The sequence below is a fragment of the Rhinolophus sinicus genome, chromosome 1, assembly GCF_057876585.1.
Source record: "Rhinolophus sinicus isolate RSI-liver-muscle chromosome 1, RSI-T2T, whole genome shotgun sequence".
Lineage (NCBI taxonomy): Eukaryota > Metazoa > Chordata > Mammalia > Chiroptera > Rhinolophidae > Rhinolophus > Rhinolophus sinicus.
Genome location: NC_142501.1, coordinates 159,478,915 through 159,506,725, shown reverse-complemented (window position 1 = coordinate 159,506,725; position 27,811 = coordinate 159,478,915). Strand labels below are relative to the sequence as shown.

General features: G+C 35.6%; 1 protein-coding gene across 4 annotated transcripts; it reads left to right on the top strand.

Moving 5' to 3' along the window:
- G3BP2 (G3BP stress granule assembly factor 2) lies at positions 1–27,685 on the top strand. Of its 4 annotated transcripts, none has more exons than XM_019720611.3 (12): positions 1–381; positions 11,556–11,674; positions 13,869–13,950; positions 14,740–14,913; positions 15,486–15,576; positions 16,209–16,311; positions 16,825–17,005; positions 17,990–18,088; positions 22,325–22,427; positions 23,675–23,803; positions 24,361–24,479; positions 24,777–27,685. In XM_019720611.3, exons 2-12 carry the CDS (start codon positions 11,580–11,582, stop codon positions 25,047–25,049), a joined length of 1,449 nt encoding a protein of 482 aa, XP_019576170.1. In that variant the 5' UTR covers positions 1–381; positions 11,556–11,579; the 3' UTR covers positions 25,050–27,685. The 4 variants fall into 4 exon arrangements, with proteins under 4 accessions (XP_019576170.1, XP_019576185.1, XP_019576162.1 ...); XM_019720603.3 differs by lacking the exon at positions 1–381 and adding an exon at positions 409–566; XM_019720626.3 differs by lacking the exon at positions 17,990–18,088 and having other exon boundaries at positions 175–381.
- Positions 27,686–27,811: the final 126 nt, after the last annotated feature.

Below are 27,811 nucleotides of genomic sequence, written 5' to 3'. Positions count from 1 at the left end.
GGGCGCGAGAGTACGTGAGCGCGGCGGCATCTGCGCGTGCTCCGCAGTGGGACTCGAGAAGGTTGGGTCCAACTCGCGAAGGAGATGCGTGATTGGCTGAAGCCGTGCTGGGGGGTTCCCCAGCCCTTTCGGCAGGGGTAAAACAATAAGAGGGGGCGGTGGCAAAGGGGGCGGGACGTCCGTGTTCCTAGTCGCTCGCCGCATCGCCTGGTGCTCGGAGAGAGGTGGTTGTAAGAGGAAACGAGCTCGCGGCTCTTCGACTTCCGAGGTTTGAGGTTTGTCGGAGGGAGGGGGCGGCTAGCGTGAAGAATCCGCTGCAGCCGGTCCTCAGCGCCTCTCCTGCTGACCGCGCGACATACCTGCTGCCGCTGTTGGTTGGAGGTGTGTAAAGGGGTCGGGAAGGGAGGGCGGTGTGGTGGTCGGAAGGGGACATTCGCTTCGCGTGCGGCGGCTCGAGGCAACCGTCAGAGCGTGAGCCCCATGTCCGAGGTGTCGCGGCAGAGAGACATTGTTGTTGCCGGCTGCCTGTGCTGCAGTGAATGCGTGAGAGAAGCCGAGCCTTTCAGGTGAGGGATGGGAGGCCGCCTGGGAAGGGAGATGACCGGCGCGCGTCGTGCGAATGGAGGGCTCTGAGGGCACAGGTGGAGCCGAGGTTTGTTGGGGATGAGGTGGCGAGCTGGGAAGAGAGACGCAGCAGTTCCCAAAGGCGCGCTGCGCGGATGGAGGTTTAATAGGGGCGGTGGGCGGGTGGTCTTTCTGGAGAGGATGTTTCGGGTGGGGAGCCCACCGTCCTTGTCTCTGACTCATCTGTGGCTCTTATTCCCGGTTCTACGGGAGCGAGGAGGCCGTCGCCGCCCCGCCGTGGGGGAGGGGGAAAGAGGCTGTGTCGGCGGAGGCTGAAGCAACGCAGATGCGAAAGTAGAGGCCTCCGGGCACCATTTCTGTGCACCGAAATAGAATCCGGGTTTGAGGCAGCCACTGCTTTGCTTGCCCAGTACCTAGTGTTACTCGGCCTTTGACCCCCCTCCCCCTCGGGTTTATCCCCAACGTGTTCAGAAACGGGGGCTGTCTTTTAACGTACACCTTTTTCGTGCCCTTTTTGTGCAAACGGTCCCTTATTGACCCAAGAACAGAACGAAATGTTTAAGTGCTTTGGGGAATAGATTTTTTTGGGGGGAGGGTGAGGGGAGGATAGTCAAGGCGAGGAACATAAGCGTCCCTAGAGTGTTGAATTTGTGAGTCGAATTTGATCGAATTTTACCTGCGTCTTTAAAAGCAGGTTTCTTAAGATGGCCCTGTGCCACTTTGGGGCGCATGTAGATTTCCATCTACAATTTTCCGTATAGATCAGTATTCCCCCTCCCCCCCGGCCCCCCGCAACATATACCTAACTAACAGAATTTTTGGGGAGGGTAGGTGCCTTTGCTCTTTAAAAAAGAAAAACAAACAAAAAAACACGTGCACCGAAGCTGCAATAATAGCAAAGTTGTTCCTCAAACCCCCCTCCCATGTGAATGTTGTGATATTAACTTGGGTTAAAATACTGGTTTTTTGGTTAAAGGTTCCACACTTCGTGTTAGTCTTCCAAATGTTGGCATTGCACGTACCTGGTTCTGTGAACCTTTAGCTGCCCATAGGGAGCCCCATGTGCTACAGGGTAAGAAGATGGGAATTCCTTGTCCAGCTCCATATTTGGCAGTTAATATAGCCTTAGGCGTGTGAACAAAATTTCTAAGTAAACATTTGGGCTTGTTAGTATCCAGTTGTCTTTTTGATGCCCCAAATTCCTAGTCTTAAAAAATAGGCGGTGTGATTAGTTTGAACTTCTTAGAAGTGAATTATGTGTTTCTTTGGTGATGTTACCTTTCCATTTTCTTATTTTTAGAACTAAGTCATGTGTAATCCTTGTGTTACGATTTAATCTCCAAAGGCTTTTTAATTTTCAAAGGTTATCAGGAATTGTAGGTAGGATAAAGACCTCAGATGGATTGCTTACTATCCAAGAGCTGGTCAGGTTGCAAATAATTGGGGTTGAAATATTAGTCAGTAGTGAATAGGTATAAAGAGTGGAGAGAACCAGAATGCTTGTGGGGTGGGTGGGGATCAGGAGTAGAAGGAAATAAGTCTTTCATAATTTGGTAGTGGAATTGAGTGCTCAGCAGCTGAGCACTTGAATTGTCAGCAGACAGATCTTGAGTTTGAATAGTATTAGCACTGTTCGTAGCAGGAAATATTATCCATATTTCACTAATGAGAGATCAAATATGAAAGTTTCCATAGCAATTAGTAAAAATCTATAAATACTAATAATGTCTTAGGAATCTTAACAGCTTCCTTATCCTGCAGAATTATCGCTGTTGATTACCTATTACCAGGTTTGAAAATTCTTTCCTAGGTTGCTTTAAATATGACTTTTTTCCCCACTTATTTTATGCTGGGGGAATGGGTAATGGAGGTGGAGAATGACCACTTTTCAAGACTGGTTTTGATAGGTGCAAATTTAACGGTTGTTTGTGAACTTTAAATTCGGCAGAATTTAATCAACAAACATGACTTAGTTACTCTCCATTGGTAGACCTTTATTTAAGAGCTGATAGAACAAATTGGTTCTTCTCCCAGAACTCTGGACTGGCTTCAGAAGCAATAGTATCAGTTTCTTGACTGCTGTGCCTCAGCTTATTATTATTGTTTAATTTCAATATATTTTACTCTATTTTGATATACCATGGTAGGTATGTTGGGTTGACTTTTGGATTTTCTATTATGTTACTATCCCCTGCTTTTTAACTCCTCCCAACAATATCAAATAAGTGAACAATTGGACTTTAAAAATGTTTTATATTCTTGTGTCTTTGGATATTCTTGCCGTTGTTTTTAACCAGGTGTAATGAAAACACCAGAGACAGGAGATCTGATTTCAATTCTCTCATAACTGAGGGATCTTGAACTCCTTGCCTTAGGCCCTCTAAGCATCGGTTTCCTGTTCTGTAAATCAAGCTAATATCCTATCTATTTCAAGGTGACAAAGGAACTTGTAGGTTACTTGTGAAACTTTAAAAACATAAATACATGCTTTTATATTTTGTTGGACAGCAGTTTCTTAATGCTCAGTCACTTTGAATAGTTTCTGAACTTAAGACCATGTGGAATTTCAGAAGGTTCTAGTTTTAATATGCGGTTAGCTTTTGAGAAAGGATGTTACTAGTCCATGGTTCGGTGAGAAAGGGCCTGGGCCTGACTAATATGAGCCCAGGGTGCAGGGCTATAGAAGGGAAAATGGAGTAAGTTTCCAATAGTAGAGATAAGCTGTGTTCTAGCATAAGCATAGCCTTGGGTAACAGTTCTTTTTAGTGAAGAGAACTGCATCCTGAAGAGATCTTTTTCTTTTTATAAGAAGCAATGTGTAGTATATAAAACTTGACAGTGCTGAAAAATTGTTCCTTTAGATTTTTTTTCCATTTTTCTAAATGTCATTTTCTTTTGGTTTCTTGAAGATCTTTTGTGTTTTTTTTTAGGTAAGATGACACAGTATCTCGACTTTTTAGCATTTATCATTTTGGCCATTTTCTCCAAGAATTGAAATAGCAAAGTGTGACATGAATTTTCATGTTAGAAATTTGCAATGACTGAAAAATTATTTCCCCTCAGAATTACTTGAGCAAAGATGCCCCCCTTGACATAGATGGTGGTCAGGACACTCCAGGCTCCTTGAAGGGTCAATATTTGGTAGTACATTTTGATGCTTAGATCTAATGGTGGTGTTTGCAGCCAGGTGTTTTAAGTTAACAGTTGTAGTATTTATGATTATATGTAGATTTAGCTATTTTATCACTTTATGGAGAGAAGTTTCTTTAATACAAATAGAGACGTCATTTCAGAGATCCTTGCGATTAAAGAGCATTGATGGGATACAGAATTATTTTTTTTTTTCTATTGAAATCTCTGATAATTATTTTGCTGTAGTAGATCTGAAAAATTAATTTCATTTTCTTGTCTAAGTGTGTATAGTGTCTTCATGTTATTGAAAGTATACCTTAGTTGCAAATTTTATACTGCGTTTTTCAGGTTTTTTCCCCTATGGTTTTGTGGTTTTTCACCATATTTTAATGACTGCACATGAACTGATGTTTCATGGTTGGGGTTTAGTTTATTATATTTTTGTTTCTGAGACCATTTAATATCAGGTTATCTGAAAAAATAGTACTGTATCAAGTAAGCATATCAGATGCTTTTTAAATTACCTCTTGGAAACATTAAAGTTGGAGATTGCACCTTACAATCCAGGCAGTCAATTTTTCTTTATTACTCTTTCTCTATGCATGGTACTTTACTAGTCTCTTTCTCCCATCTCAGCCTCCTCAATTTTATCTTCAATTAGTTGGCAATATTTAAGCACACTCAGACTTTAACCATTAGTGGTCACTAACATAGGCATATACCGTCAGTACTTTTTTGCTTTACTAGTAGTGGTGAATGAGTTTTCACACTTTCGACCTATATTCTAGAGCTATGTTTCCTATCTGTTAGATGGTAATCAGAAAGTAAATGAAAAATTTTTAAATATGATTTTTAAAATTACAAAGTTAATGTGCTCTTTTTAATACTCAGTGGCATTAAGAATTGGAATGTAGCTTTCCTTTTTTCCTAGACCCATAATAAATGCCTTGTAGGTTTCTTTTTGTAGCATGCTTTTTTTTTTTTTACCAAAGATGGGACTTGGAAATCATTCTACAATTTGGATGTTATGTTTAGCTATTGTGGACAGTATTTCTTGTCTACATTTATAACTTTCCTATTTTTCCCTATTTTTAATGAGTGCATAATTTTGTGCTTTATATCTGTGCCATAATTTAGTAAATCATTTCCCTCTTCAAGAGCATTTAGACTGAATTTTTTTTCTTTCGTGGCAGTGAACGACCTTGAATATACATCTTTGTGTAATTGTGCATGTATTTCTTTGTATATGTCTTAGAAGTGTGTTTACTGTTCATTTTTATTACTTTGATTAAAACTGAAATTACATCTCCAAAAGGTTAACAGTTTATATTTCCACCAACACTGTTTGCAAAAGAGCCTGTTTTCCCACTCTCTTAACAATATTGGATATTATTAATCATTTTCATTTTTGTTAATCTAGTAGGTAAAAGATGGGACTTTGAGGAAATTGCCTTTTGAACTATTGAACAGTGTTGATTTCAGGATACCATGTTGCGCTTACTAATGCTTTGTATGCAGTAGACCAGGGGTGTCAAAACTGCGGCCCGTGGCCAAACTGTGGTGCGCAATCCATTGTTAATTGGTCCGCAGCAAATTCCAAAAATATATTTAGTTTACTTAAATAAACCAGGTGAGGCAATACGTACTTCACCTCGAGTGAGTGGCCCGGCTGTTTGTGTATTTTACTGCATATGGCCCTTGGTGAAAAACATTTGGACACCCCTGCAGTAGAGTCTTCATAAATGTTTGTGAAATGGTTGACATAATGCAGCATAATCGTTTTGCTAAATTCTAATAATTGAGGAATAATTTACAAACAGCAAAAACCACTCTGTGGTGGCCGGCCCGGTGGCTCAGGCGGTTGGAGCTCCGTGCTCCTAACTCCGAAGGCTGCCGGTTCGATTCCCACATGGGCCAATGGGCTCTCAACCACAAGGTTGCCAGTTCAACTCCTCGAGTCCCACAAAGGATAGTGGGCAGCGCCCCCTGCAACTAAGATTGAACACGGCACCTTGAGCTGAGCTGCGGCTGAGCTCCCGGATGGCTCAGTTGGTTGGAGCCAGTCCTCTCAACTACAAGGTTGCTGGGTTCGACTCCTGCAAGGGATGGTGGGCTGTGCCCCCTGCAACTAGCAATGGCAACTGGACCTGGAGCTGAGCTGCGCCCTCCACAACTAAGACTGAAAGGACAACAACTTGAAGCTGAACGGCACCCTCCACAACTAAGACTGAAAGGACAACAACTTGAAGCTGAACGGCACCCTCCACAACTAAGATTGAAAGGACAACAACTTGACTTGGAAAAATATCCTGGAAGTACACACTGTTCCCCAATAAAGTTCTGTTCCCCTTCCCCAATAAAATCTTTAAAAACAAACAAACAAAAAAACCACTCTATGTACAGTTATTATATGACTTTAGATAGACATGAACAATCATGAAACCACCACCACAATGAAGATACAAGATAATTCCATCACCCCTGAAGTTCCTTCATGCCCCTTTATAATCATTTCCCTTCTACTTCCAGCCCTTGATTTGATTTAGCCCTATATAGTTTTGCATTGTACAGAGTGCATATCAATAGAATTATGTAGGATTAATTTTCACTTTGAATAATGTTTTTGAAACCTTCATGATACTGGATATATCAAGTTCTTTTATTGGTAAGCAGTAGTCCGTTGTATGGACTTAAACCACCATTTGTTTATTCATTCATCTGGCTAATTGTTTTTTGTTCTCAGTTTTTGAGTGTTTATTAATAAAGCTGCCATAAACAGCATAATAGGTCTTTGGACATGTGCTTCATTTTTCTTGGGTAAATATGTATGAAAAAGATTGCTGGGTACTGTGAGGTTTGTGTGCTTAATTTTATAAGAAACTGCCGTACTGTTTTCTGAAGTGAGTAACGTTTTTTTCATTCCTACCAACTTTCCCCATCTTTATAAATGGTATTTTTAGATTCTGTTAGCCATTATTATAGGTGTTTAGTGGTATGTCATTTCCTCATCATCGAAATCTAGAAGCGTTAGGAGGAGCTGGTCAGCAGTGGTAATGCAGAACTAGAGGACTGAGGAGAGCTCATTGGATTTTTGAGAAGAATTGTGACTTTCCAGAAAATTATTATACATTCAAGGGTAAGCTCAGATTATAATATTTGAGAGGGGAGTACAGAAGAGGAAGTAGACTTAGACCATATTCACAGTAATTTAGGGCAAAATATGATTAATAAAGTGCCATAAGAAAGATCCAAAGTACTTTGAGAATTCAAATGAAAGACAGTTATATTCTGTTGAGCAAACAGGACAGATTTTCAGGGACATTATTTTAGCTGGACCGAAATGAATGCATAGCATTTCAATCATTAGCTAAGAAGGTATGGAATGAGTATTCGAGTAGGAGTCAAAGGTCTTAGTTCTTGTTTAATAGGTTTCTAGAATCATAGCATTGGAGCAACCTAATCTAATTTTGTTGGATATTTGACTATTTTACGATATTTCTGTTAAATTGGTCAGTTAGTCTCTGGAATAAATGCCTGCAGTGATTGGGTATTCATGACATAGCTCTATTCAGGTTATTGCATTATATTTATTTGAGCCTAAATCTACCTTCCTATAATACCTGTTCACTGTTTAACTAGTATTTAACTTGTGCAGGGTAGAACAGAACTGTCAGCTCATTTTCGACATTTATACTAATGTAGCCTGGGGATTTTTGCTTTGGGGGCAGCCCCATTATACTAGTGATTCACTGAACTTTTATCTGAAATAAACAAAAAAATGTAAATATTTAACTAAAAGCTGAAGTTTTAGTCATGGAAGGAATAGAGGGTGGTAACTGGTTGATAACAGTTTTTTAAAAAAATAATTATTTTGTAACTGAAGAACACTGAGTATATTGTCGGATATGAAGCCCAATGTGACTTTCTTTTCTATTTTATTTATTTATATGTGCACTACTTCTCTACTTCTCAGTGGATACTAAGAGATTTAGAAAAGATAGTGACAATTGACAGCAGTTTCCATGGAGAGCTGGGGTAGATGTGTTTCAAGAGTTAGTCTAGGCAAGTGGAGAGGAAACATTTCTAAGAAACAGGAATGAATGAAAGGATATTGATGAAAATACACAAGGATTTTAAGTGGGATGGACAGAGTTGGAGAGTAGAATGATCTGAAGTAGCTGAAGCTTTGTAAATAGGGAAGCTGGATATAATCATGTTGGTATCTGGATGAATAAATAGGATTGACAGTTTTTAATTGATGACTAGTGAATTTTACGTTATGCATCCCAGTATGACAGCAATCTCCACATTTTCAAATGGAGTTTGATACATGAAATTTCACTTTCTCTAAAAACGTATTGAGGATGATTGCTCTTTGGAGGTGCTAAAGGCTAACAACTTTCTGAAGATTGTTTTTGGACTATCTGGACTATCTTTATTGAATTGCATTGTCTTGTAGGCTTGACCAGAGATCACTTTTCAATTTGTGAATTAGGAAATTGAGATCTAAAAGATCATGACTTTTTTTCATAGCCTTAGATAAAACCTTTTTCTTAATCCCATGTTCAGAGGTTTGCTTTGGTCTGATAAATTTTTAAAGAAGAAATGGAAGGACCCAAATCCCAGAAATTGTTTACCTCTGAGTTGGTTGCTTTGCTGTGAATAATAAAAATGGCACATTTCTTCTTGTAATCACGTTCTGAATGTGTAATTTGGCCCTTTTGTCCTTCCTCTTGACCTTCTTACGTACACTGGCTGTGCATGAATGATAAACGCAAACTTACATTACTCAATTTTCCAGGTGCTAACCTACCTAGTTTCTTGGTTCATCTATAATTCATCCTTAATGCTTCTTTGATACATTCCTCATTAATTGAACTGTTAATTTCCCTACTCTCCGGGGTGGGAAGGGGGGGAAGGAGAAAGATGGCAATCGTTTGTGTAGAACACATAAGTTAGTCTGTCATTAAAAAACAGATTAGTCAGTGAGGTTGCGCTCCCCCTCCAAATACCTTTACTTTCTTGATGTGGTTGATTTCCACCAACTAGTTATATTTTAGCCCTCTAAATTTTGATTCCCTTTAAATCAGAGTTACAGTAAAGTAACTGATCTGTAAGTTATATTTAAATCAATATAATTATTTTAAACACCATTCTCTGAATAACGTTTTCATTTTATCATCCCTGTGGGAGCCTCCTCCATCTTTAAAAAGTGGACTCTGCGTAGGTAGTTGGTTAGACTTTTACCAAGTTAGCATTGCTTTTCTTATTCACCATTTTAAGTTCACTTTTCAACTTACCTCCTTTGAATAAATAATTTATTGAATAATAGCCAAGTAAAAGCTACCTCAACTGCCTATCCCCTTCCCTAGCTCTGATCTAAATGGATGATATGATCATGATACTTTAGTGGCTGTCCAGGTGGTGGGTAATTTGAAGCCCCTCTTGAAGTTTGTTACAGTAACTTTTTAGTGTATTTTGACCCTTTCTTTGATATTGATAGGTGTATTTGGTACCTTTTTTTAATTTGATTATATGGAAGTGACAGAAATGGTAGGTGAATATGTACTTTATAAATGTGATGGGAGATTTGGGATAAATGACAATGTTACTGTAGAAAAATCTGGAAATAACAGAGGAGAAAGAGAAATAAATGAGAATCTCCAAACCCAGAAACAATCCCTAATAGTATTCCTGCCTTTAACCATTTGAACAAAACTATTTTGATTTTTGTACATCATTTTTTTATTCAGAGGGTAAATTAGTGTCTATATCTTAGTATTTTTTTTTAACATCGGTTGTTAACAGTATTAAAGGGTGTGTAGTTTCCACATTTTATTTTATAAAAGTTTACTAGATAAGTCATCTGTTTTTTGACCATTATCATTCCAAATAAAAATACTAGTATGTTGGTTAGTTTTGTTATTTAAATGCAGCAAAATAAGAGTCCTTTTATGTATTAGGGTGTTAAATTAGTCCTTACTGGAAGTTTCTAGGTTTGGGGAAAGCTAATGGCACCTGAAATGACAATATCTGGTTCTGTTTTGTGAATTAACTTTAAAAAAAAAAAGTGAGTTCCTTTAATTGTATGTGGTACTGAATTCAAGGCAGAACAAAGACTGAAGAGCAGTCTGGCAGGATTGTGGCCTGAGTTTACTCTGATCTCATGGTTAAAGTACAAATGACTGAGAAGCCACTGAAAGAGTTTTTTTTAAAAAACAAAGTTTATTCTTAAATGTACCAAAAGCGTCAAGACAACACTTCATTCTAGCTATAAGTGACAACAGATGCTATGGCAGAGAATCCAGATGTTTAAACAGGAATGAAAATAAGGGTCACCATCACCTGAGGCACAAAGGAACAGCTTACTTTTTGCCAGATTTCTTAATTATACCGGTGATCAGGGCATCCTTCCCATGGCCTTCACTTTTAGTTTCTCCAGCTTCTTTTCCTCTTACCTCCTTGGCCTGCTTCTTGGGCTGTTTTGGGGGCTTCTTGCTACTGCCCCTTCCCCATACCATGCCATTGGAAGCAATGAATTAACTGTTTTTGAAAGCAAGTGAGACATTATGTAAAAATTCAAATTTGGGGCGGTTTGTAGATTAAGAGTTTTGGGACAATTATAAAAGGAAAAACGGAAGCTAAGAGAGCCTCATGTAAAAGTTAAATTGGGAGTCACTAGAATTGTATAGAGCTAATCTCATCTGTAGGTTCCACTATGGTTGGTATCTGATATTTATTAAAAAACACCCATCACAATTATGATTACAGTGAGCTATCTTAGGCTGTATAATTTTTTTGTTTAAAGAAATCAGTATTGAAATTTGTTAAGCAGGAATTTAAACCCCATCCTGATTTGTCCAATTGATATACACTTAGATATAAATTTTTTTGTACTTTTAAGTGCAATAAGAAAGGATGCTTTTGTATATTTTGTATATATACAGGTAATATTCAAAATTTCTTTTTTTCCTTTCCTTTCTCTAATGTTTTAACTTTGGTGTCTGTAATTTGCTCTGGCGGCTGTAAGCATATAAATCATTTACATTAAATGATGCGAGGTTGTGTTTCCAATTTTATTTTGTATTTGTGTTTCTTGACCTTAACTTTGAGATTTCAGCTTAAAGGTACTTTTGCACAGCACATAATCCATTCTGTTCCTGTTTGCTTGTTTATATTCCATGACAGGTTATAAACTCTGAGGGCTAGAGTCCTGTTTGTTCCCCAGTGTATTTCATTTACTGTAAGCAGTGCATGGCTTGTCATTAGATGTTTAATCAGTAGAAAGAAAAATTGGACTTAACACCAAATGTAAAAAACTGTTATCTTTGAGGACTGAGATTTATTGCTGATTTTTAGTGGTAATCAGTATCATTTTGAAAACTGAAATAAATTCCTAGAAGTAGAGAGAATATAAAGAAGACACAATTCAGTACTTTCCCATAAGTGTAATCTCCCAGCCCTGCCTTGTGCCCTCTGCCTAGTTTTCAAAAATAAACCACTGGAATTAAAAAATGTACGATAATGGTCCCCAAAGGAAGAGGTACCCTGAATGGAAAGACTTGGTTATGGTGTTCATCCAGTCTGAGGCGGCACTAGACTCTTTTGGGAATAAGAACTGTGCTACTTCCCCCTTTTGAGGGATAAGGGAGATCAAGAAATAGAGACAGGAGATGCAAATGTTGGACATTACCAATAGTTGGGAATTTATTGTTTTCTGCTGTTGTTAACTACTTTTTAATACATGTTATTAATTTTCTTTATTCCCATATGTATGGCTCAGAAAATTTACAAAGATGACTTTTTAATAATGACTATTCTTGTGTTTGCTTCCTTAGCATTTGACATTGTGCAGCAAAGAAATGGTTATGGAGAAGCCCAGTCCGCTGCTTGTAGGGCGGGAGTTTGTGAGGCAGTATTATACTTTGCTGAATAAAGCTCCGGAATATTTACACAGGTAAATTGTAAATGGATTATTTTAGTATTTTTATTTAGATTTATTTTCTTGAATATCACTTTACATCTTGTCTTTCCTGTTTCATGAACCGACAGTTTCTTGCAAACCATATCCAATATTTTAACCATCTGATGGCTAAAATCAGTATTTTTGAAGTTCTTTGATAAAATCCACAGTAAGAAAAACGCTTCACAACTTATTTCACATTTACACGTGTGCGTGCATGTGCACAGAATTATATGCTCTAGTACTGTATATTTCATTTTTTAAAAACCTTAGGCTTGACATCTTTTAAAAGTTCTCTTTAGCAATGTTAGGAAATGAATCCATTAAGTGATTATACTTGTGAAAATTTCTTCTGCTTGATCTGCAAAACAGTATTGCTTGGTAAAATAGCAACCGTAGTCTTGTTTATTATTTTGGCAAGAGTTGGATTTGTAAGCTTATTTTTTTCCAGAGATTAAAATGAAATTAATTTATATTTTGAGTATATTTATAGTTTTTGTCCTGATATATTTTAGCAGGTGGAAGATAAGTGAGACTTTTGTAGGTATTAAACTTTGCAAGTGTTTGTTGTAGAAGACTCCAGCCAAGGGAGTTAAGTACAACTATCATGTATAGTAGCTATAGGTCCTCTATGAGGATCCTGGGTTTTTTAGAGTGAGATTTTGCAATATACCTTACGCAATATACCTTTTGCAATATTAAGTGTGTAATATTCCATGTTTATTCCTGGAGATATTTTCATATAACTACCTTCTCCATACCCCAAAATGAATACCTGTACATTTCTCTAAATATAAAAATGAAGACATTCTTGTTGACAATGTGTATGGTGGGGGTGTGTGTGTGTGGAATTAATAGGGCCTTTCATTATTTGAAATTTAGTCTTTACAATGTAAGTATTAGCATTTCTAACAACCTTTTGTAGTCACAAAAAAGTAAAATTTAAAACAATTAGGCTTTCCACCATCATTTCAAAATACATTCTAAATACTGATGGTATGGTAACTTACGAACCAATTTCTCTATTAATGAAAATTTAGTTTGTAATTTTTCAGTTGTTAACACTAATAAATATTCTTACACGTGCATTTATATGTACCTTTCTAGTTATTTTCTTAGAATAAGTTCCTAAAAATAAAATTGTTAAATCAGAGACTTTTCTTATACATGCTTATGTAAGCCAAATTATTCTCCAGAAAAATAATAGCAGTTTGCATACTCGCCAGTAGTATATGAGAGGAAATAGTTTAAACTTGAAAATATTAGTAGCAGTTAAAAGCATGGACTCCGGAATCAGACTGTCCAGGTTTATGGCTTTGCTGCCCCATTTGATAGGTGTGTGATCTTAGGTGAGTTAATTTAACCTCTCATGAACCTCTAGTTTGCTCGTTTAAATAGTGCTTATTTCATGAGGTGGTTAGGGTTAAATGAATCAATATATGAATTAATACATTGAGATTACTTGGCATAGAAGTCTTAACATGTTTTATTATAATAGGGGTTGAATTCTCTATTAAAAAGTTAACTTTGCATGTTTGATAACCTTAGTTTAGAAAGATACTAATTCTAATTGCTTAGGTAATACCACAGAAACATTATGTACATACAAGTGGTATAAAAATATTAACAAGAAATTGGATGTTGAAATAATGTAGATTTTTTTAGTAGTCTCTGAATTATTTCAATTTTAAATCAAACTAAACTTTTAATCTAAGCCTTTGCAAGAGTTAGTAATTGTTTGAAACTGAGTAGAATGTTAAGCAGCATCTAATTCCCAAACAAATCTAGATAATTGCGTTTTTGTGTCTAATGGGGAAAAAAATGGGTCAATTACCATACCATCAGTATTTAGAATGTATTTTGAATATCTCATTCTTCCACTTAACAAAAACAGATGTGATGAGAATTAGATGAAAATAGCTAATTGGCTATATCATTGTGCCATGCATATTAAGAATTTTATGTGTCATTACTCATTTAATCTTTACGAAAACCCTGTGAGATAGTATTACTGTTCCATTTTATAACCAAGGAAAGTGAACTTAAAGACCATAAGTATGCTCAAGATTACACAACTTATGAGTGAAGGAGCCGGACCTAGAAATTAAATCTGTTTGACACCAGAACTATACTGCCTCTTAGACTTCTCTTAACAAGTAAATGTTAATCATTATCTATGGTTTTACAGGTTTTATGGCAGGAATTCTTCCTATGTACATGGTGGGGTAGATGCTAGTGGGAAGCCCCAGGAGGCTGTTTATGGCCAAAATGTAAGTCTCAGTTTCATATACATTTTAGATTTTTGTGTGTGTGTTAAGGTACAGGTTTCAAAAATGGCTTTCATGTGCCCATTAATTTCTTTTTGAATGTGATTATTAGTTGTAACTAGAATTTATGTTAACAATAATTGTCGATTATGCTTTGAGTTCTTATAAACATTTTGTCTTAAAACTCAGTATTATATTGGGGTGGATACAAAGGAGAAGATGGGATGTTTTGTATCCTTGATGTAGTTTATACATGAAACAGTTGAGACAGTGTATTAAGTTTATACAAAATGTGGACTAAACCTTATGTTACAGGAATACATAGAAGTATGTGCTCTTTATAGAGACTTTGTAGGGGGTGTGGGACTTCAGCTAGATTCTGAATTTTACTGCATTTGACCTTACAAAACGAGAAAATTGAAAGGAGAAGAAATGGCATCAGCAAACACACAAACAGTAAAGTAAAATTGGGTGTGAGGTCAAGGGGTAGTTAGTACATTTTGAATGACTAAATACTTAATACAGAATAGTGGGAGAAATCAATATAAAGCCCATATGACTGCAATAATCCATTGTGGTTTCTTGTATAGAGAGGTGACATGGTGAATGTGGTGGTTTAGGAACATCATTCAGACAGTAGCACATAGCATGGTGGAATGGATTCGAATGAGGCAGAAAAATTAAGTAAATATTCTACATGTTGTGAGGAAGTCTGAAATTCTGTTGTTGTATTGTATGGGTAATGCAGTATCACAAGAGTTTGTATTTCCTCCCCTCCTTCTCTTAATAAAGGATATACACCACAAAGTATTATCTCTGAACTTCAGTGAATGTCATACAAAAATTCGTCATGTGGATGCTCACGCCACCCTGAGTGATGGGGTCGTTGTCCAGGTCATGGGTTTGCTGTCTAACAGCGGGCAGCCTGAGAGGAAGTTCATGCAGACCTTTGTTCTGGCTCCTGAGGTGAGTGTTCATTTCACTTAATTTACTTTATGTGATTTTATTTGGCTGTTATTAGTTGCTTGATGTGTCTAACAAGTTTCTTCTGACCAGTTTAGATATACATGTAGCTTTTTTGGGAAATTTGTACTGGACCTGTTAATATAATTTGAGGACTGTGTGTGTGTGTGTGTGTGTGTGTGTGTGTGTATGTGTATGTGTGTGCATGCTTTGATTATTTGGAAGGTAAAGTCAGATACTGATACAAATGTGTAAATAGATTATCAAGATTACAGTAAATAATACAAAAAGTATATCATGTTTAATAGGGTACATATTAAACAAAATGGAAAAGTTCTGTTTGTTAGTTGGTTCTGGTTCTCCTACATTGAGTAGCCATTTTTGAGTTCCAATATTTGAGTGATCTTCTGTAGTTTATTAACATCATAGCCTGTTCAACTTTGGAAAATTATATTGAGTCTACGTTATTTCTATAGTATTAAAATAAAAATTGCATATACCATGTAATTTGTTTTTTTATGTTATGCCACATTTATGGGTATTTATGGCATATTTGCATGTTGTTTTTTCTATAGGGATCTGTTCCAAATAAATTTTATGTTCACAATGATATGTTTCGTTACGAAGATGAAGTATTTGGTGACTCCGAACCAGAACTTGATGAAGGTGAGGTTACTTTCAGATGGAAGGGTTCTGTCATTACTCCTTAAGGACATGAAACTTAACAGAAATGTCTCAATTTGTAATGAGTCAAAATCCCTCTTCTCTTTTTAAAAAAATTTTTATTATAAATGACGTAGGTGTTCATTATATGACTTTATATAAAAATCAGACATAGAAAGTGACAAAATTCCCCTCAATCTCATTCTCTGTAGATAACCAAGAGTTTGGTGTGCCTATTATGGAATTTTGTTGGATACTATACTTACCAATATTTACTTTTATAAAAGCGAAATTATGCTGGCTCAAAGTTTGTTTTGTTTTTTACACTGTATAATTTTATCATTATTGCTCTATCGAATAGATGTGACAAAGGAAACTGAGTTATGGCTTTAATATCATTTATTTCCTACCCTTTTCTTACTAATAGATTTTTTTTTTAAATAGGGTAAATACCAAACTTCATCTTGTTTATTCTTCCGTTTTTTAAAGAGAAATGGGAGTATTGCAAATGAATTGCCTTTGTAAGAATTTGTCATTTTTATACTATCATATTACTACCTTAGACATTAAAAACATGTATATCAAATTGTGTGTAAAGCCTCTTAAAAACCATGTGGTGTATTATGTATTGTCAGAATCAGAGGATGAAGTAGAAGAGGAACAAGAAGAAAGGCAACCATCTCCAGAACCTGTACAAGAAAATGCTAACAGTGGTTATTATGAAGCTCACCCTGTGACGTAAGAATAGTGTTTGCAAGGCTAAATTTGGTCTAAACTATAATGCAGGTAGTTGTAAAGTGGTTTTTATTCCTAGAATTATTGTTGGAAGTAAAGTTTTGATAAAGTTATCTATCAGGCCAGTGTTTGAGTACTTACTATGCAAGAAGTTTGGAAATAATTGTTTTATTTAATTAAAAAATTGAACACAGTTTGGCCCAAAACTGATCACTTACTGATAATGCAGAGCGTTTGGGACAACACAAAGAGTGGGCATTTTATTTTATTTTTATAAACGTGGGATTTATTTATAGTTAGTACTAAAGTAAACATTTTTAGTAATCCAGTTTTAAAACAGAAAAAAGGCTGTGCTTGAGTGTTATTCCCTTCTGCCTTCTAGTTCTTGTTGGACTTTTGCTTCAAAACAGCTTATTACTAGTTATGTCCATTAGATTGGAGAAATAACTGAATTTTATCTTGTTTGAATTGATCATGTCACTCACACTGAAAAGTGAATGAAATATTTTATTGTAGTAATGGCATAGAGGAGCCTTTGGAAGAATCCTCTCATGAACCTGAACCTGAACCAGAATCTGAAACAAAGACTGAAGAGCTGAAACTGCCAGTGGAGGAGAAGAACTTAGAAGAATTAGAGGAGAAATCTACTTCTCCTCCTCCTGCCGAACCTGTTTCTCTGCCACAAGAACCACCAAAGGTTAGATCAAAGGAACACTTTAATCTATAACATCACACTTTCGTATTTGATGCCATTAATGAAGCATGACCTTTGTTCTTTTATGTCAAATTGTTTAATACAGTTAAACTGCTTTTTTTTTATGTATATAAAAGAAGCTGTGGGTTTTTTGTAATCCCAAGGAAATCCCACCCCCCACCCCCCGAAATACCCTTCAGAGTGAAATTTAAGACTCTTTGTATGCAGTGTTTAGTACCTTACATGAAATTATTCAGGTCCACGTATAAAGCTGAGAGTTATTGTTCCATTCTGTGTTAAGTCCTCTACGCATGGATGCAAGGAGTCATGCAATTTCCCAACAAACAAGTTGGCCTATTATTAAAAGAAGAGATACCTGTTATTTCTGGTTTAAATGGGAACACTTTTCCTTACTAGACCAATTAAATTATCTTGGAAATATGAGTGACACCCGTAGTGTATCATTTAAGCCTATCTAAAACTTCTTTTATCTTTCTGTAAAGGCAACAGGTTCAAGTATATTTGGGTAGTGAGAGGAGGAGATTCCTTGTTTAATTTGTGAATGTTTGTTAAAGTTTCCAGCTAGTCCTTTCTTCTTTCCTATCCTTCCCCTCCCCCTCAACACCATCACACACCCTATTTTTCTCTAAAAGGGGAAAGAAATTGGTTCTATTAGGCTCTTATTTTTCTAGCATGTGTAGTTGTTAGTGGTTCTGTTTGCCACTTGCTCATCTACTGAGAGCATATAGGAACTTGCTTGTGGATTTATTTAGTAGTTCAGACAAAACCGTCAAATAATCTTGCATAAAGAGATTTTGAAAACTGGCACATAGACTGGCATGTGTGTGTGTGCCTCTCTTTTAGGAGTTCTCCAATGTAGAGCAAATAGTTTAGAAATGAAAAGAAAATATATATTTGGAAGTTTCCCTATAGGAATGTTGGTGGTTTTCCATGATTAGTAGTCTAGGTTTGTTGCATTTCCTGCAGGCTTTCTCCTGGGCTTCAGTGACCAGTAAAAACCTGCCTCCTAGTGGTACTGTTTCTTCCTCTGGAATTCCACCCCATGTTAAAGCACCAGTCTCACAGGTAACCAATCTGTGAACACATTGGATTGTATCCTTGTTACATTGCCAATTGCTTATCTTTTTTTATACTTTTTTAAATGAGTCAATCACAAATTATGGATTAAATATACAAAACATTGTATTAAATGTCAGTGCACCCACTTTAAATGCCAAATCTCCATTCATCATCTACATGGGTGGTATTTGGGGCTTGGGTGTGTGAAATACAGATTAAGTTGGTTTTACCAACAAATATATACATACATGTTTGTAAAGGCTTCTTCAATAACCAAAAAAAAGTTCCTTTTTAAGTTTTAAATTTTATTTAGCAAAAATATTAAGGAAGAAATTTGGAAAGGCACCAAGTAGTGTGGCCTTATAAAGAGTCACTGTATTTTAAAAAATAAAATACTTTTCAAAATACACTGCCTAAGCTCTCTGACTATACGTGGTTCACACCGTTTAATTGAAGCCTGTACCAACTTATGACTGTAGTGTTCACCTTAACTGATCATTCCAGTATTCTGCTTTTTGTCTGTTTGTCATCTTACCCATTTCAGAGCTTTCAAAACATTGAAAATAAGACACTGGCTACTATATTAGGTACAGTTCAGAATTAACTAAGTTTAAATCAAGTTTATAAAGGGTGTGCAGTTCTTTTCCCTACATTTTGAGGTAAACTTCATTCTACTGGAAAATTTACATTTAAAAAGGTTAGTGCACATACAGTTGTTTGTTACATACCTTACTGTGCTATAAACAGTGAAACTTTGAGATTTCAAAAGTGGCTAGTAATTGTAAGACAGTCTTTCTGGTGTTGGTACACATAATCAGGTACCTAATAGGTATATATGGCCTCACGATACCTGTTGTTTTTTTTCTTTTTTTTTTTTAGTTAGTTATTCAGGAAATGTTGAGTAATTACCTCATCACCAACCAGGATTCTATCCTATCTTAATAAAGAAAATTAATTTACCAAGTATTGATTATGCTTTTCAACCCATCTGAAGACCTGACAGGTGACTTCTGGATTTGCTTTGAAATGGTCAATTTTCAGATTTTCATTTGGAGTCTTTTGGATTGTTACTTCATTTCAGAGAGTTCTCTACATTTATTTTAAACTTAACTGCTATTTAAAAGTTAAAATAGCTGATGCTTATATACTAGGCATTGTCAAAGCACTTTATATTCATTCTCATCTAATCCTCATAACCACTCTGTGAGGGTGGTTACTATTATTCCTATTTCACAGTTAAGTAAATTGAGACCTAGGGTACCTCCCATAAGTTCAGACAGGTGTATAAGTAGTAGGGCTAGGCTATGTATTCATGCAGTTGGACACCATCGACACCAGACTCATGCAAACCTATAGGGTTCTTTAGACCTTTAGAGGGGAATGTATGGAATGTGTCTCTATTGACATCAGAGAAAAAGAGTACTATATTTAAGGCATGTCAAAATTACATATTACATTAGGTCTTAGCCTCTTGCCCAGAGGGAAATTTTTTTTTTTTTAATTGTTGAAGTTTTTGAATTGTAGGAGACTAGTTTGCATTTCCCAACCCACACTCTTCTTAAAACAAAAAATTTAAATGTTTATAATTTAAACTTGAAATTTCTGATCTCCTTAAGCTGCATTTAGAATGGATTCATGAGTTTTTCACTTGACTTAATAATACACCCTTCAATTTTATTTTACTTTGGTGTAATATTTATTTCCTTTAACATTTTTAGCATAGATTATTATTAATAAAAGAAGAATTAAATCTAATTCTAGGGTATTGGTAGGCATTAATTTAGAAGTAGGTAAGTTAATAGCTTGGTAAGAAAGATTTTGTCTGGAAATTGATTAGTTCATCTAAATAGCTTATGTTAAATTTAAGGACTTTTTTATTAGTTGTGCCTTTACCTGTTATTCACGTGATTTGATGGTTCCATTTTTATTTCATATTCTGTTTGATTTTCATTTGTGGGATTTGTAATGTGAGCGCACTTTCTGGTTACCTGAAAGTAATTTTAAGGCCCTAAAATAGTATGTGGTATATTACCCGTTTTATGTCATTGAAGTAAATTGTTTTAATCATGAAATTGAACCTGAAGAATTTATAAGTACATATAGCTGGCTTAATTGACATATATTAATCAGCCATTGAAAGGATTTTGTTAGGTTTTTGGTTTCATATTTTTCTTGCATTGGCATCATCAGATACATACTAAAAGGTTGCTAAGTCAGTGTATGAATTGTTGTAAGATTGTTGAAAATACTTAAATTTATGTTTTCACTTTGAAATCCTTAAAGGATAACGAAGAACTTTTCTGTTTTGCTACTTGTAGTTATTTTTATTTGGGTAATCTGTTTTGAAAAGAATTTGAATCAGTCAGGGCACCTCAAGTTCTTTGATAACATTTGGATTGAATGAGTGAGGTTTTTCTGAGACTTTTACATTAAAAGGTACATTTACTATTTTTTAAATTTCCTAAACATACTAGCTGCATCAAAACCTTGTTAGAGTACCTCTGTTCTTTAATTCTGTATCACATTCATGCTCACGTTGCATTTTTAGGCTCCCTTAATTGACGTTTCTAAGTTGATGCCTTTTTTAGGCATCACATTAGGGGTCAAAATATCTTACAGGAACTGTCTCAGGGCTGTAACTTAGGTTCCTTGTCAGGCGTAGAACATTCTTCTACCTGTTCTGAGTTCAAGAACTATAAATGTAATTTAATTTTAAATGAATCAGTAGTTACTAAACATCTATGTCTAACAACACTGTTTTGGTTCTTTGGATGGTGTAGAAATAAATTAAGATATGGTCTCAATAGAAATAAATACATATAAATAACTGAAAAAACGAGAAAGTTTAAATTTTAAAAAAATTTTCAACTAGCAAAATTCTAGAACATGGGAAGCAACTTCATCATGTTGAAAGAAATGGGAAATCTACATGGAAGAAAATAGAATTTGGGAAAAGGCAGGAAAATTTGTTAAAAACTGGTAGGATAGGAGTTATAGTGGTTACAGTGGGGAATATCTTTTATAATAAATTACCATTTTTGAAGGAAGCATAGCTGTATCAAAATTTGTCCTTGCAAATTATAATATCTCAGTTATATAAATGATGAAAGTTTGAGCCACTGTCTGGACTGAAGTCCTCAGAGATGATCAGCTATAAGACAACACTAAAATTACTAGCTTTCAGGCTTGAGGACATGTTCTTCATACCCTGCTGAGGTTTTCAGCATCCTTTGAAGGTGCATATATTTTGTCTCTTCCTTGGACCACAAATGTTTGGGCGTAGACAGCCTGAAGATGTTGGGAATGCTGAAATTATCATTGTATTAAGGAAAAGGTATTTATTTTTCAAACGAGTAATTAGCATAAAATGCATTAAAATTTTTAAATAGCAATTAAATATACAAAAATATGAAAAAGAAAAGGTAATAGATGTGGATGTTATTGTTTTAAAAATAATTACTTTAATTATATGTGTTCAATTCAGAGTTAGCAGAAACTTTTGGAAGGCATCTTAAATGTCCTATTACTCCCCATCACCCCCAAGAAGCAGTTAAGGAAAATTGTTGGGGTCAGTCCTTAAATAAATGTATACAAACAATAGAAAGTTTAAAGGACTTCTTTGACTATTTGAGATGCTATATACACATTCCTATCTTGACTTTAAAGTAGTATTTTTAGGTGCTAGAGTAAGCTTGTATATTTTAAACTATCAAAATACTATTTTTCAATATTTATTTATGGGGCAGGGCTTAGAGGATATTGCTGAGCGCTTAAATTTGAAGGGCAGCAAACAAGAAAATTAGAAAGTATGTGTCTTATATTCTTGTCTTCCTAAGATAAAGACGGCTTTTTCTTTTGTATGTGTGTTTACATGGAGTGGCTCATCTTGCATTTTTGTAATTTTTGTAGCAATACTTTTTATGCTGTCTCAATGTGGGTGTAACTTTATTTTTTAGATGTGGTTGTAAAAACCAGCTTATTGTGAGTTATATATATATGGCCTCTAGTGGGAAAACAATACCTACCCTACAGTCCTAGATTGGTACAGAATATCTATAAAAAATTATTTTTCATGTACGTAGGACACTATGTTAAAAACATTCTAAACTTAAAATTACCATTATGCCTGTTAGTGACTTGTTGATAGTTGCTTTAGTTGGTTTTTCTCCTAGAATGTGTTTCTTTATAATTTGTTTTTTTCCCTTGTATTTTATAATGTGTCTTTCCCCCCTTGTATTGTAGCCGAGAGTTGAAGCTAAACCTGAAGTTCAGTCTCAGCCACCTCGAGTTCGTGAACAACGACCTAGAGAACGACCTGGTTTCCCTCCGAGAGGACCAAGACCAGGTGAGTCAGTCCCCTTCTTGTAGCCTTTAGAATTTAGCATTTAGTGCCTGAAAAGTTAGAAAAGACTGAACCTAAAAAAATCTATAATGTGTTTCATACACAAATACTTTTATTTTCAAAATGCTTAAAGGTTTAAGTAACCTGCTACAAAGACAGTGTGGGACAAAACAACTAGCTTTTAGGGGAGGATTAGTTGACATGCCATAGAGACATGAATTTTGAAGGTGTAAAATAATTTTGAGACAAATATTGTTTGGTTATTGTCATTGGTTCTAAGAATTCAAAACCGAGCTGCCAATAACCTACTCTCTTAGCACTCTTATCTCTTCACAGATAAAAAATAAGCACACCCTGCTTCTTATTTTGATTGTCTTAGGTTTTAAGTAAGTTGCCATGATTTTTGACTTGTTTCCATTGTTAGCTAATATATGTAGCACCTCTGTTTGAATTCTATAAGTATGTTTAGATTGATTTTGGGAGGAGGTGGGAGATAGTATACGTCAAATTTAGAATATGTCATTTTCCCCACAAAACTGAAATAAACGGTATGTTACTAAACCAGAAGTCATGGGAGCTAGGATTTATCCTAGTTTTGCCACTGAGTGAGTTTATGATCTTAATGTGAGACCCTTAAATTGTGAGCTTCTCTTATGCCATTCAGTTATTACGCAAATTTTTCTTGTGCAATGCCTTTCTTATATGTCTGTGTTCCTTGTGTTAGTGGGAGGATCAAATAAGATTTACGTGTGTGTGTGTGTGTGTGTGTGTGTGTGTGTGTGAACACCATAACATAAAAGGCCATATACATGAGGTATTATTACTGTTAAATTTACTAATTTAACCGTAATTTCATACAACCAAAGATTAAGAAATTTGTGAATTTCAAAACACTAAACAAATATATCTCACTATTTGAAATCTATTTGGCTCCTGGGTGATGGCAAGAGTTTGGTTAAGGAGGAATACTTATACTACTAACATTTGACTTTCACATAATCGGATATGTAGATCTAGAAGAAGGGATTTGAGCAATCTAGTCTATACCCTCACTTTACACTTTAGTGTCGTGTTTTCTAACTAACCTACTAATAATAGGCACTTCCACCTCTGTTCAAGGAGCTCACTATCTTGTTAAACTGAAAAAGGAATATTAATATTAAGTGATTTTTTTTTTTTACATTCATTGCTTTGAACTAGTTTTTATATGACATTGTAAACTTTAATATCTGTACTCTTCCGTTTCTTAGGTAGAGGAGATATCGAACAGAATGAATCGGACAACCGTAGAATAATTCGTTATCCAGACAGTCATCAACTTTTTGTTGGTAACTTGCCACATGATATTGATGAAAATGAACTGAAAGAATTCTTCATGAGTAAGTAGCTTATTTTGCTTTGTTGTAAAATTAGCAGGAGGATAATAGAGCTTTTTTGTAATGTAATTAGAATTTTCTTTAAACCATTCATCTGTATATACTTTGTATATTTCCAGGTACTAATCAGTTATCAAAAGGGAGTAGAAGGCTAGATCACATGTTTCCCAGTGACTGTACTTAGTGTTGACTGTCCTGGTTCTATAGAGGTTAGAAGAAAGAGCTGGATAAATCAGACTTAAATTTGAAAAGGGAATTCATTTGGCAAATACAAGTCAGACATAGAAATGTCATTGTCTTTCTAAAACTGTACAGGTAACTTTCCTTTTGAAAGGTCTAATAAAGATGCTGAAGTCAAATGAAACAAGCAGTGCAACTAGTTGTTGGTGTCTTAGGTAAAAGACCTATATTGAGTGAATGTACCTTAATTGTCATTGGATGTAGCCGTTTGCAACTTTTGAAATGGATCGAGGAGATTAAGGTTATTCATCCTGAACAATTAAGGCCACAAAGGATTCTGTTAAAATATTTAACCTCTGGTATAATGTATATTTTCACAGGTTTTGGAAACGTTGTGGAACTTCGCATCAATACCAAGGGTGTTGGGGGAAAGCTTCCAAATTTTGGTTTTGTGGTTTTTGATGACTCTGAACCAGTTCAGAGAATCTTAATTGCAAAAGTAAGTGACCTACAGGGCATAATTCAAGATAATTCAAGCCTTTATTATTCCTGTTGTATATAATATTAATTTGGTACATTTTAAAAGCATATAGAATCCTTTTTAATGGTAAAGCTAAAAATAGTTCACTATGAAATGGTATTAATGCAAAGAATAAAGATTTGTTAGTAGTTTTAAGTCTGAGATGTAGGTCATTTTAAATTTGTTTCTTAAAATTTTCTTACTTACATATGCAAGGTAATACTTTACTATTGCTGTCTAACCTGCCCGTGTAAATCTTTTTCTCCCCCTTTAAAGCCAATTATGTTTCGAGGGGAAGTGCGTTTAAATGTGGAAGAGAAAAAAACAAGAGCTGCAAGAGAGCGAGAAACCAGAGGCGGAGGTGATGATCGCAGGGATATTAGGCGCAATGATAGAGGTCCTGGTGGTCCACGTGGTATCGTGGGTGGTGGAATGATGCGTGACCGGGATGGAAGAGGACCTCCTCCGCGAGGTGGCATGGCACAGAAACTCGGCTCTGGAAGAGGAACCGGGCAGATGGAAGGCCGCTTCACAGGACAGCGTCGCTGAAGCCCCCTTGTTGGCAAAGTCTTGGCAGTGGTACATTATTCATCGTGTTTGCATTCTTGTTAATTTTTTTTGGCTTTGGAATGTGACACAGCCTTTTTGATCATTTCTTTGATGTGAAAAGCATCTTTTGGTTATGAGTTAAATTGAGGTGGACATTATTTCCCCAATTTCACAACAAGATTCACATTATTAATTTATAAATCTAGACTTGGAGAATTAAGGACTGAGGAATGACCATATCTTAAACTATCTACAACAAAATGAACTTTTTAAAAGGACATGCCCAACTGAATTCAGGTCCTTTGAGTCAAAAAAAAAATCCTCTGCTGCACATTTTGTTTAAGTGTTACGGTTTCTGCCTGTTAATGTTGGAAACACAAATAGTGCAATTTGTGCAATTGGAGAATCTTGCCTTTTTTCTTGGCTCCCCCTAAAAATACAAACCAACAAACTTGTTACGCGCTCATCAAAATGCACTAATGGGTACTCTGAACTCATTAACATTGACATCTGCAACAGGAGGCGACGGGGGAAAAAATATTTCATCTTTTCTTCCAGTAGAAAATAGTTTGTGAAATGATGAGGGCATTTTATCTGCTTGCTGTGACCAGCGTGTGTACACATAAACCTTAACAAGACTACAAGTATATTCCAGAAGGAGATCATTTAGTTATGAACTAAATAACAAAAATCAGAACTTCAAATGTCATGGTCTTGAATATTAGACCAGATTTAGTAGCTCCATATCTAAGGTTTTTCTCCCTGCCCCTCTTGAGTACAGGGATGGCTGGCTGCTCAACACACTCCTCCTCCCAGTTTTCCTTTCTTTAAGCTGTGTACAGTGAAAATTGTCTTTACTGTATGTTTGTTCTCTGGTAATGTAATAAGCATGATGGTGCCTTCTATTAATACATCATTCCAGTCTTGCTGGTAATTTTGTACAGTATAGTGTATGAATTGCTGTGCTGCAAAGCCAAACAGCTGCAAAATGTTGAAAAATCATTGAAGTGTATAAAAATTGCAGTATCTTTAAAATCAGTAAAATTGACTAGCATATTATTTACCTTGTTCTTCAGTTAACAACAATGTGTTCTCTGTGTTGAGGAGGGAAAGGGAAGGAGGAAGTCGGTTATTTGAGTAAGTCTCTTGACTTTTCTTTTAGCATAAATGTGAACGGTGACACGTATCACTTGAGGTGCTTGGAAAAGTCTGTCAACTTGATGGACATTTTTAGTGACATTTTAAAAGCAGTCAGATTCCATAAATGGCAAGTAAACCTGAAGTGAGGATACTGCAATTTTCAGAGAAAAGAACAGCAGCTCTTAAGTGTTTGCATTTTCTATTTGGGGGGCAGGGAACTGTCATTCATTTTGCACAATTCTTGAACTGATGTCAGCACCCAAGTGGCTCTGAATTTAAGTCTGGGATGACATCTTTTATTTTTACATGAATCTCTAAACAATTCTGTGAGCAAAGTTTATAGCTGCTGGATTATTGTCTGTCTTTATAGCAAGTTCCAGTAAACCACAAGTATGGCAAAGGATTTTCAATTTTATGCTTGAAGCATTTGGTAAATACCTGATACCAGTTTCTGATGTTTCAGGCTAGGAGTGGGGAAAATAAGTGTGACCACTTAAAGCTGCTTGTTAGCGTGGAAGACTTCTCCATTCTATCTTGGTAAAAAACAAACAAAAAATGCACTTGACATAATAGCAAACTAGTTTTGAATTACGAAACTTCTTGCTATTTAGTAAATTAGCAAATGATGCACATATTTTGTTTTTCATGTACTGGGCAATATAAGGAAAATTAAATGTCTCCTGTTTTCCCTGGAATGGGGTCTTCCATGTTTGAGGAAAAAGTCTTGCACTATTGCATATATTTTGGGGACACAGATATCTCAGTTTCCATTTTGGGGGGCATAATGATTTTTCTTTTTCCTGTTTAAAACACTTTATACTTTCTAATGTATAGTACTTGAAGTTCTTACCAGAAAATTGAGTTTTGAAGCCTTTATTCAAACTACTTTTAAATAAGTGGTTTGTCATTTTTTAAAATGTGTTTTTCCTTTACTCTTTTATTTTTTTTCTCCTTCTCATTTTATGTATATAAAATTTGCAATCCAGGATATTGCCCTGCCATTCATGAAAAGTGTTCTGGCACCAAAAGTAATGGCAAATGTTAAGTGTAATAGAAAATTAGAAGAAAGAGCCATTCAGCTTCAGTCTTTACGTACCATGAATAAAACGTTAAAACATCACATGGAGAAGTTTACATGGTGATTGTTCACCTGCAGTACTGTGGACTTTTAACATTTTGTCCCCTTTTCAGTGAACCAGAGTAAAAATATTCATCTACCATTACCGTTATTTGCTGGGTTTTTTTTTTGTTTGTTTGTTTTTCTGTTTTGATGGTAATATTCTATCCTTATGACACTATTGCAACCAAATTGGCTTTACCATCTTGGCTTTAGTAGGTATAGAAGAAAATGGATTACCATCTTTATTGCTGTAATGTGTTAAGCATTATATGCTAGTAGAATCTAGTTTAATTGTTTCAGGTGGAAAGTATTCTTTCAGTTTCCATTTTGAATGTGTTTGGACTAAACAAACAATAAACTACTGATGTCTGCAGCATTTACCTGTCCCTAATTTAATCTGTAGGTTTGTGTTCCAAAATATTTTCTCCCAATACATTTCACACAACCTAAGTAAAAATAAGGAATTGTTCTAAAACCAACTGTTTATTATTTGTGAAATTTG

Excerpts from the sequence above, each read along its gene's own strand:
- G3BP2 (XM_019720603.3), top strand. The coding sequence starts at position 540 with ATGCGTGAGAGAAGCCGAGCCTTTCAG. Across the intron at positions 11,675-13,868 it reads GCTCCGGAATATTTACACAG|GTTTTATGGCAGGAATTCTT; the intron begins GTAAATTGTAAA and ends ATGGTTTTACAG. Across the intron at positions 18,089-22,324 it reads TTAAAGCACCAGTCTCACAG|CCGAGAGTTGAAGCTAAACC; the intron begins GTAACCAATCTG and ends CTTGTATTGTAG.